The sequence below is a fragment of the Zonotrichia albicollis genome, chromosome 21, assembly GCF_047830755.1.
Source record: "Zonotrichia albicollis isolate bZonAlb1 chromosome 21, bZonAlb1.hap1, whole genome shotgun sequence".
NCBI classification, from domain to species: Eukaryota; Metazoa; Chordata; class Aves; order Passeriformes; family Passerellidae; genus Zonotrichia; species Zonotrichia albicollis.
In genome coordinates this window covers 9037223-9047791 of record NC_133839.1, presented here as the reverse complement: position 1 = coordinate 9047791, position 10569 = coordinate 9037223, and the positions used below count along the sequence as shown (strand labels likewise).

The 10569-nt window shown below is 48.2% G+C and overlaps 1 protein-coding gene across 7 annotated transcripts in view; it reads left to right on the top strand.

The window, feature by feature from the left end:
• The first annotated feature begins 520 nt into the window (after positions 1–520).
• VAV2 (vav guanine nucleotide exchange factor 2) overlaps positions 521–10569 on the top strand; it is a 127144-nt gene continuing 117095 nt past the window's right edge. For all 7 annotated transcript variants that reach the window (XM_074556545.1, XM_074556543.1, XM_074556541.1 and 4 more), the window contains exon 1: positions 521–1214. In XM_074556545.1, coding sequence (XP_074412646.1) covers positions 1011–1214 — 204 coding nt within the window. In that variant the 5' untranslated portion in view covers positions 521–1010. The remainder of the gene's footprint in view (positions 1215–10569) is intronic.

The following is a 10569-nucleotide window of genomic DNA, read 5'->3' as shown; positions in this document are numbered from 1 at the left end:
TGCTCCAGAACCAGGGGAGCTCCGGTACCGCTGCTGCTCCAGGGGAACCGGGGGAGCCCCGGTACCGCTCCTGCTCCAGGGGAACCGGGGGAGCCCCGGCACCGCTCCTGCCCCCCGGTACCGCCCCAGCCCCAACACCGGGGAGCCCTGGAAAGAGGGCACCCCACAAACCGCGGTACCGGCTCGGCCAGCGGAGACAGCGAAGCAGCGCCGGGGCTCTGGGCGGATTTCCCGGAACAGGGAGAGGAGCGGGAGGGAGGGATACAAGGGAGAGGGGGGGAGGAAAAAAACAAAACAAAACAAAACAAAAAGCAGGAAAAATAAAAAAGGGGAGGGGGGGAAAAGGGAAAAATATTGAGGGAAGAAAAAGCGGGCTGCGAGCCAAAGCGTCGCCAAAGCCCCTCCGCCCCCGGGCTCCCGCAGACAAAGGGGCGGCGGGGAGGGCTGGGGGCGGGCCGGGGCTGCTCGGTGCCCGGTGCCGGGGGCGGGCCGGGGGCTGTTCCGCTGCCCGGGGCGGGCCGGGGGCTGCTCGGTTCTCGTTGCTCGGTGCCCGGGGCCCCCCGGCGGTGCCCGGCTCGGCCGCCAGCTGGGCTCCCTCAGCAGCGCAAGTTTCCACCGGGCACCGCCACGGAGTTACGCTGGGGGGCGGCCCCGCCGTGTCCGTCCGCCTGTCCGTCCGTCCGTCCGTCCATCCGCCGCTTTGTTCCCGGAGGATGCGGCGCGCCTAACCCCGGCGCAGGCGGTGGGGCCGCAGCGGGGGCAGGGGCAGCCCTCCGCCGGAAAACTCCGCGCCGCCCTCCTTCCTCCTCCTCTTCCTCCTCCTCCTCCTCCTCCTGCCGCTGCCGCTCGCAGCCCCGGCGCGCAGCGATGCTGGCGGGGCCGGCGGGCGGCGATGGAGCGGGGCGGTAGCGCGGAGCCGCCCAGCACCGCGGCCCCTCGGGCGGCTGCCCGCGGCCCCTGAGGAGGAGGAGGAGGGAGAGGAAGGCCGGGGCGGCCAGCGGAGCGCGGCCATGGAGGAGTGGCGGCAGTGCGGGCGCTGGCTCATCGACTGCAAAGTTTTGCCCCCGAACCACCGGGTGGTCTGGCCCTCGGCCGTGGTGTTCGACCTGGCGCAGGCGCTGCGGGACGGGGTGCTGCTGTGCCAGCTGCTGCACAACCTGTCCCCCGGCTCCATCGACCTCAAGGACATCAACTTCAGGCCGCAGATGTCCCAGGTAGGAGCGGAGAGGTGGATGGATGGATGGATGGAGGGGGTGGCCGGGTGGGGAACCCCCGGGAGCACCTGGATCCCGGGATGCGGCTGCTGCTCCGCACAACTTGGTGGGATATGGGATGGGATGGGATGGGAGACCCTCTGTTTCACCCCCCCCGGTTAAAATGCGGCCGAAAAATTAGGATAAAATTTGAGAATGCCCCATAGCCTCTCCCTTTATTCGAATGAAGTAAAAGCACTCCTCTGTTAAAAATTAAGGGAATGCCCCATAGCCTCTGCCTTTATTCGAAATAAGTAAAAGAACTCCTCTGTCTCCTTTGCTCTGATGTTTGTGGGTTAATTTCCCCACCACCCCGCAGCCCCTCCCAGGCTTTATCCCCCCGGTTTCTCTCCGGGAAAGGCTCCGGGGCAGTGAGAACAGCCGGGGCAGGAGGGAAACATCCCCCTGGTGTTTACAGCCGTGGCGAAACAAAAGCAAATAGCAGGGCATGGAGGAGATGGGATTATTGGGGGTTTTCATGGAGGCGCTGCTCCGTCTGGGATGTGCGGGAGGAGCGGGCGCCGGGACCAAAGTTTGGCTGGGAAGACTCAAAGCAAAATAAATGAATAAATTTATGAAAACACGCGAAGCTCTGGTGCTCTGTGAGGCTGCCCCGAGCCTGGCCGGGCAGGGAGCGAGGCCGGAGCAGTGCCCGAGCCCCGGTGCTGCATCCCTGATGGGGATGGGGGGCTCAGGGCAGGGACCCCATTCCACCCTTGCCCTCTTCTCCCATTTGGCTCCTTTAAAAGGGGCTCCATCCTTGGAAGTGTTTGCAGTTGTTGGTTTGGTGGAAGGAGGCTTAAACAAACAGAAAAAAAAAAAGAAAAGAATTGAAAAAAAGAAGTAAAATCAGCTTGTTTGGTGTCTGAGAGCTCCGCTGGTGTTTTTGCAAGCTGGGCCGCGGGTATTTGCATGGGAATCGGGAAGTGAAATCGATCGGAACGAACGAAATGGGGCTTTGTGCCCTGCCCGCCGGCAGCCCCTGCGTGTTGACAAGCTCATTTCAGAGCGTCGGCTTTTAGTTTTGAACAACAGGTTCTAGCGGTGAAATCTGAAGGGAAACTTTCTGTCTGTGACTTCAGGGATAAATAAACCCCCAGCGCCCGCAGGAGCTCAGTTCCTGTGCTGTGAGAGTGAATCCCTCTCCCTTTTTCCGCTGGAGTTTCCCTCCAGGACGATGTTTTGATGGTTTTTTTTTCCAGTTTGTCCCTTTCACCCAGCAGGACACAGCCACGTGGGGCTGCTGTGGCTCAGGACAGCCAGGAGCTCCCAAATTTGGGTCCCTTTTTGGGTGGCAAAGGGCGATTTGCTGTGAGGATGAGGATGAGGATCCTGCAAAGCACCGGGATGGGAATCCCCAGCCCCCAGTAAATAAATAAATAAAAACACGTCCCGATGCCTCTGCCCAGGGCGGAACAATGCTGGGAGATTTCCTCTTGGCTTTCCAGCCTCTGAACTGATCAGACTGTTTTCCGCTCGGGCTGATGTTTCCAAATTTAAACTGCAGTGCAGGAGCTGGGCATGAGGAGCTTCCCTACAACGTGCTGGGAATGGCACGCTGTGTTTTGGGGGTTTTTTGGGAATACTGTAATCCTACAAAGCTCATTTTGGTGTGGCAGTTGCCCTGTGGTGGGGAGGTCAGGATGGGTTTGGAGATGTGGCGCTTGGGGACGTGGTTTGGTGGCAGATTTGGCACCAAATCTGTGTTGGGCTGGATCTTAGAGGGCTTTTCATGAGCTCTGGTTCTGTGGGAGCTGTGATCCAGGGAGGATCTGGTTTGGAGAGGAGGCTCCTGCTGTCCCTGCCTAGTTGGAGGGGATATTTCCTAGCCCTGCTCTCTGTAATAAAATTGTTTATTACGATAAAATTGTAATAAATTTTTTTGCTTATCCCGCCTGGCTGCTCTCACAGCTTTAAGGGCTGATTGGGGTGGGTTTGGTGGCTCTGAAAATCCGATCATTAGAGGGGAGCAGCACAGAGCTGAGCCCACAGGAGTGCAGAGCATCACCTGGAGTGGGAGTGGATGCTCTGCTGATGCCTCATCCTCAGCCAGGATGAGACCCAAACCCCTCTGGAATCAGCCTTTCTATGATGTGTTTGCTAATTCCTGGGAATTTGGCTTTTCCTCAGCGTGGTTAAAGGCACTTCTGCTGCCCTGGGGTGATGGGGATGGAGGGGCTGAGCCCCCCTGGATGCCCCAGCCCTGCTGTGGCTTTTGGGGGCAGTTCAGTGTCTCTGGGCCAAATTTCAGAGGAATTGTGTAGGAATCCATCCTTGCCACCTGGGATGTGCTCAGACACGGGGCAGGGATGTGCCCTGAGGAACTTCAGAGGCTGTTTTTGATGGTAAATGCACATTTTGCCTGGCTGGCTGGACTGGCTAACCAGCTGTCTGCCTCACTGGAGAGCTCATTTTGTTATTAATCAGGTAAAGTGCCAGGGGACAAGACACTTGTGCTAGACTTGAAACAGCCAGTAAAACACTCTGTCATCCACCTTTCCCTCTGAATTAGCTGAGGTGTGCAGGTGTGCAATGAAAAACAGATTTTTGCCCGAGGTGAGCAGCGTTTCAAAGGCCAGAGGTGAAATCACATCACTGCACAGAAACACTTCAAGATCCAGGCACTTGTGTGTTATTTTTCTTTTTTTTTTCTTTTTAATCCTTTTCTGTGCTGATTTGTTTTTCCTTGCAGCTGTTGGAGGTGTGCTGAGGGGTGAGGTTGGAGTGTTGGCAGCACAGGGAGGCTGCAGGGATTGGTGTCCCTGTCCTCCTGAAATGTCCCCAAACTCATAAAACCTCCCTGTGCTTGGAAGTGTTTCCAGTTCCTGGTTGGTTTGGTGGAAGGAGGCTTAAACAAATGGAAAAAAAATAGAAAAAAAAGAAAAAAGAAGTAAAATCAGCTCAGGATGACTGAGCTGAGAGGCCAGGCTGGCCATGCAGCAGTAGGGGGTTATTAAGCATAATACTTAATGCTTAATTAAATAAATGAGGCAAACCACCCCGTTAGTTGCAGTCTGAAGTTTGCTTTATTTTCATATTCAGTTTCAGTGACCCCAAATCTGCTCCTTGGTGGGGCCTGGGAGGATGGGATGACCCCAAGAACCTCCAGAGTGGCCAAGAAAATAAACAGGAAAAACAATCTTGAGTCCCAGCTCTCTTGTGAGAGTCACTGGACGTGAGGGCAGTTTGGATGGAGCGGAACTTCATTTCTGCTCTTTGTTTCTGTTTCTGGAGAGCTGGGAATGGCATGGGGGTGATTGGTGCTTATTGATCATTGTGTCTGTAGCTGTGATTGGGTTGCTGGGGGTGTCATTCAGGGAGATTTTCCAGCCAGAGTGGAAAATTGGAATTTACAGAAGTGGGAGTCCTGTGCTTTGCCATCCCCAAAATCCCACTCCTCTCCCCATTCCCATTCCTAATCCCAGCCCTCTGCCACTGAGTGAGACAAAGATCTTTAAACTTTACATTTTCATCAATAATTAGCTTTGAATCCTAATTTTGTTAAATCTCTGGTCAAATACAAATTAAATGACTCTCCGCTGCTGTTTCAGCATTAAAAAAATATGTGCACTAAAACACCTTGCACGTTTGGGTGAGGTTAATATTGATGCTGTGAATTTTGTGAGGTTTTCCCTTTTTTTTTTTCCTTTGTTTGGCATTTGTCTTAGATAAAATTAATCCTTCCTGACAGGGCCTTGGGTGTGTTTGGGGTTGGTACTTTGGATTGTTTGGGGGTTGGTGGGGCAGCCTAGGTTGGAGCAGAAATGTCATGGGGGCTGCATCAGCTGTGCCAGACATATTTACAGGATTTGATCAGGAATTATCCAGGAAAACTTAGGGAATCTGGGAGTTTCCTGCAGAATTTCAGATCTCTGCCCCTGCTCTGGTTCAGTCTGATCCCTCCTGGGCATGCTCTGAAGGGCATTTCTGCTCTGAAGGAAAATGGGTTAATTCAATGGGGAATAACTGAGGAAGAAGCAATAACCCCCAAATCCTGCCCCACTGCCCCATCCTGGCTTTCTGAGCACTCTCTGGGGGTTAAGAAAGCTGAAAATTGGTGCCTACACAAAGCTGTGGGATGTGATTTAACATCAAGATACCACCCCCCATCAAAGGCTGGTGTGGGCAAAATATCTCTGCAAAATATCTTCATGGTCTCTGCTGAAAATCTTCATGGTTCCTGCTGAAAATCTCCATGGTCTCTGCTAAATATCTTCATGTTCTCTGCTAAAAATCTTCATTTTCCTGCTCCAGAACCTCCGGGATTCTGGAAGTGAAGCAGCCACAGAGTGAATGTGTTGGTGGGTGCACAGAGTTGGATTTAGCAGCAATGGCCAGCTCGTTAAGGATTGTTATTTGGGAGCATATTGACATCTCTCCAGAGGAAATCCAGCCCTCCCTGCAGCACCTGGAGGTTTGATTGGGGCCCTGGGGGCTGATGAGAGGCAGCAAATTTAATTGGAGTGATGGCTGGGCTGCCCACTGCTCTGCAGAGCCCCGCACTGCCTGAGCTGTCACATTTACCTCTTGTTTTTCCTCCATTTGCCACCAAAATCCTTTCTATATTTCTATATTTTATTGGTTTATTGGTGATGGAGGTGCTGCTTTGCTGTGACTCGGCAGGAGCAGGTGGCTCTGAGCCTCCCCCAGGTAAAGGGAGGTGAGGGATGCTGGAGGATTTGGGGCAGGTGATTTTTCACAAGGCTTTGGGGTTTTTAATGTGCCACTTGAAGGGTTTATAGCTGCAGTGCTTGTAATTGCTTCCATATGTCATGATAGCAGTTAAATATAATTTAATATTATCAGGGCTTCGTGGGTTCTTGGAGCAAGGTTTGTGTAGCTACTCTTGATTTACCCTGCTCAGCTCCTCTGGCTTTTTGTTTATTCTCTGCTTTTTTGAAAGTGAGTTCTGTTCCAAAAAAAAAAAAAAAAAAAAAAAAAAAAGAAAAAAAAGAGTGAAAAATGGCCTGGTTGCATATCCCTGTTTACTGTGTCTCACTGACTTCCCGTTGGGATGTGCTGAGACTTGCAAAGAGAAAAAAAAAAGGAAAAAGAAGGGAAAAAAAGGTGCTCTGTGTGAGCTGCTGCCACTCTTCCTGCCCAGCCCCACTCAGACCCCAAACCCTTCTGGGAGCCTCTTTGTGACCCTCTGAGCTTGGAGCATCCAACTGAACCTGCAGCTCATAAATATTCAATGTTCTGATGGGGCAGGAGAAGGTGCAGGGTGTTGGATGGATGCTGTGAGCTGTGCCAAGCAGCCTGAAAAGCAGTGAAAACTTTTATTTTTTGTATTTTCCCCTCTCCACACTCTTGAATGATGGATGAGAGCTAAATACCTGCATTAAACACCTACCAGCAACAGGCTCTTGAATGAATGGATGCTTTTAAAAACACAAAGCCACAAAAAAAAAGAAAAAAAAAGATTTGGTTGGATTTTTTTCAAGCTGCCTCCTGTCCCTGTTGATGAGCTGTAAGAAATGCTTGGCTGGTCCATCCTGCTTGGGGTGCTGTGCCAGGAGCAGGGGGATTTTTGGCACTGCCCAGCTGCTGGGGCTGGCTGAGGAATTGGGGAAATGAGGGAATTTGGGGGGGATTGTGTAGGATAGCTGAGCATCCTCCCTTCAGCCTGATGGGATGGGACCCAGCACCCCAAATTCTGTGGGTGTGGGAGCCCCAGACTCTTTTCCTTCAGCTCATCTGGAGCAAGAAGGGACCTGAATTTTGGCAGGGACAGAAATGTTGCTTCAGACTGAGCCTGGGTGGGATGGAGAGGCAGGGATGGGATGGACAGACTGGGATGGGATGGACAGACAGGGATGGACAGGCAGGAATGGGATGGACAGACAGGAATGGGATGGACAGACAGGGATGGGATGGACAGGCAGGTCTGGGATGGACAGGCAGGTCTGGGATGGACAGACTGGGATGGGATGGACAGACAGGGATGGACAGGCAGGAATGGGATGGACAGACAGGGATGGGATGGACAGACAGGGATGGGATGGAGAGGCAGGAATGGGATGGACAGACTGGGATGGGATGGACAGACAGGGATGGGATGGACAGACAGGGATGGACAGACTGGGATGGGATGGACAGACTGGGATGGGATGGACAGACAGGGATGGACAGACAGGGATGGGATGGACAGACTGGGATGGGATGGACAGACAGGGATGGGATGGACAGACAGGGATGGACAGACAAGGGATGGGATGGACAGACAAGGGATGGGATGGACAGACTGGGATGGGATGGACAGACAGGGATGGACAGACAGGGATACACAGACAGGGTTGGGCTCTCCCTCCTGGCTGCAAACAGAGCACAGAAATTTGTACATTTAACAAATCTGTGCTGCTCTCCAGGCGTCTCATCCCCATCCCCGGCCTTTGTGGCTGTGCAGATGCTGAGCCCTGTGCCTGGGATTTGCTTTTTCCCTGCACATTTTGTGCTTCTGGGAGTGTTTGTCTGAGATCCTGGACTAGCCCAGCCCTGGAGTTTGGTTTGAATTACCAGCAAGGTTTAGCTGAGAAAGGCTTTTTTGGGGTTTCTGTCTGTGATGGGTGTTTGGGCTGTCTGAGTCCCACCTCCTGTGTCAGGGGCTGTTTGTGCTCTGCCTAAAGCCACAAGGGCTCCACTGAGGAAGGAATGGTGAAAATACCCGGTGAAGATGCAGCTTGCTGCTCTGTGGAGGCTCTGAAAACCCCAGTTCTCCTCAGGAAGGTCACTGCAGATCATGTGTGGCCATCAGATTTCCCAGCCTTGTCTAACCAGTCCTGCAGAATAAATTTCTGGGCACCTCTTTGGATCTCTTTGGAGATTTCCCCAAGCAGTTGTGTGAGAGCTGCCAGCCCTTCCTGCCCCAGGACAGAGGATGTGCCTCCTCTGGCCAGCACCCTTTGCTCTGAGGAGGCTCTGTGGGATCTGTTCCTGTTTTGTAACCCTGCCTGGACAGCCAGGATCCAGCTGCAGGAGCCTCCTCTGCCTCCCTGGACACCCCAGCCTGACTCATATCCTGACTGCTCCTCGTGTCTCTGCAGTGCATGCACTCTGTGCTACAGACCCACCAGAAAATCTGATTTTTATTCACTGGGTTTTTCAGGATTGGGTTTTCCAGCCTTGCTGCAGCTGGGGAGCATCTCCCATCTCTCAGTGCCCTCTGCCAGCTGTGCTCCAGGTGTTGGAGCTGGTTTGGCTCCCTGGGATGGGAGCCTGGGAGGGCTCTGTGCCTCTCTGGGCTGTCCCTGGAGCTCCAGCAAAACCAGGACCCTGGGACTGCCCCCACTGGGGCCCCCCAAACCTCCAGGATTTGGTAAATGAGGAGAGGGAGAAGGTTAAAAGGTTCCCATGGAGGAAATTTGGTCTTCCTCTTGCAGCATTTGAACACTGATGGAGGAGTGTGGGATTTGCTGGATGAAGGAGGAAATGATGAATCTGAATCCATGTTCTTAGAAGGCTAATTAAATATTATATTATATATTATATTACATACTATGTCTTTTATATTATATTTTATACTGTGTACTCTATGCTATACAATGTATTATATATGATATATTATATATAATATATCATATATTATATATTATATATTATATATTATATTATATATAATATATATATTATATTATATATTATATATTATACATTATACATTATATAATATTTTATACTATATTTTATATTATCATGGATTATATTATATTATATTATATTATATTATATTATATTATATTATATTATATTATATTATATTATATTATATTATATTTGCTATGCTAAAGAATACAGAAAGGATACAGACAGAAGGTTACAAAGAATGATCATGAAAACTTGTAACTCCTTCCAGAGCCCTGACACGGCTTGACCATAATTGTTCATTAAGTTAAAACAATTCACATAAAACCAATCAAACAATCACCTGTTGGATAAACAGTCTCTGAACCACATTGCAAAGCAGCAAAACACAGCAGAAGCAAATCAGATAATATTGTTTTCATTTTTCTCTGAGGTTTCTCAGCTTCCCAGGAGGAGAAATCCCGGTGAAGGGATTTTTCAGAAAATGTGACAGTGACAGAGGGGGGAGTGAATTGGCCCTTTTGGAGCACTGACATATTTTGGTGTGTTTTATGGTGCTTTTCAGCTCAATGGAACATCTGGTGTGTCTGAAGGGGGAACAGAGGAGGTTTGTGCCTGGGGAAGGGGAGGAGTGATTTGTGTTCAGCACCACAAACACTGAATTATCTGTGAAATCCATGGAAATTGGGGGCGCCCAGTGCCTGGAAAACAAAGGTGCAGCCGGGTTGGGAGCAGGGCAGGGCCTGTGCTGCTGCCAGAGAACCCAGGGCAGGCTCTGGCACCGGGATTGCCCTGCAGGGAGGGGTTCTTGGATTTCCAGGATGAGTTTTTTGGCTCCTTGGGGTTTGTCAGAGCTGGGAATGCTCTCAGAGCACTCAAGTCCATGCAGGATACAGGTTTGTCTGAGAGGTTGGGTTTGGGGCAGAAGCAGTGAGATCTGTGATGGTGAAAATATTTTTTATATATAAATATGGGCTAGAGAGTTGTGTAAAATATATAAATATTTTATATAAATATTTTATTTATATTAAAAAAATAAATATATATATTATTTATATCTAGAAATAAATACTATATATTTATGTATATAGTATTTTTATCTAGAAACAAGTACTATATATATAGTATATATATATAGTACTATATATATACTATACATAGTATATATATATATATAAGTACTATATACTATAAAAATAAGTACTATATATATTTTTAATATATCTTTATATATATATAAGTACTATATACTATAAAAATAAGTACTATATATATTTTATATATCTTTATATATCTATATATCTTTATATCTTTAGATATATTTATATTTTATATATATTTTATATGTATTTTATATATATTTCTATAAAAATATTTTATTTAAACCTATACTTAATTTTTATATTTTATATATTTAAATTTATATATCTGTTCATAGTATAGTATGAACAGATATATAAATATAAATATATAAAATATATAGTATATATATAATATATATAATATAGTATTATATATATAGTATTCATATTTATATTTAATTGACAATAATATTTTATTTATAGGAAATATATTTATATTTATAAATAGATATAAAATGTATTAAAAGTTATATATTTATATATAACTAAATATATAGAATAAATATATAAAATAAATAGTTATATATTTATATATAACTAAATATATAAAAGTTTATGTACTTATATATTTATAAAATATATTTATATGTAAA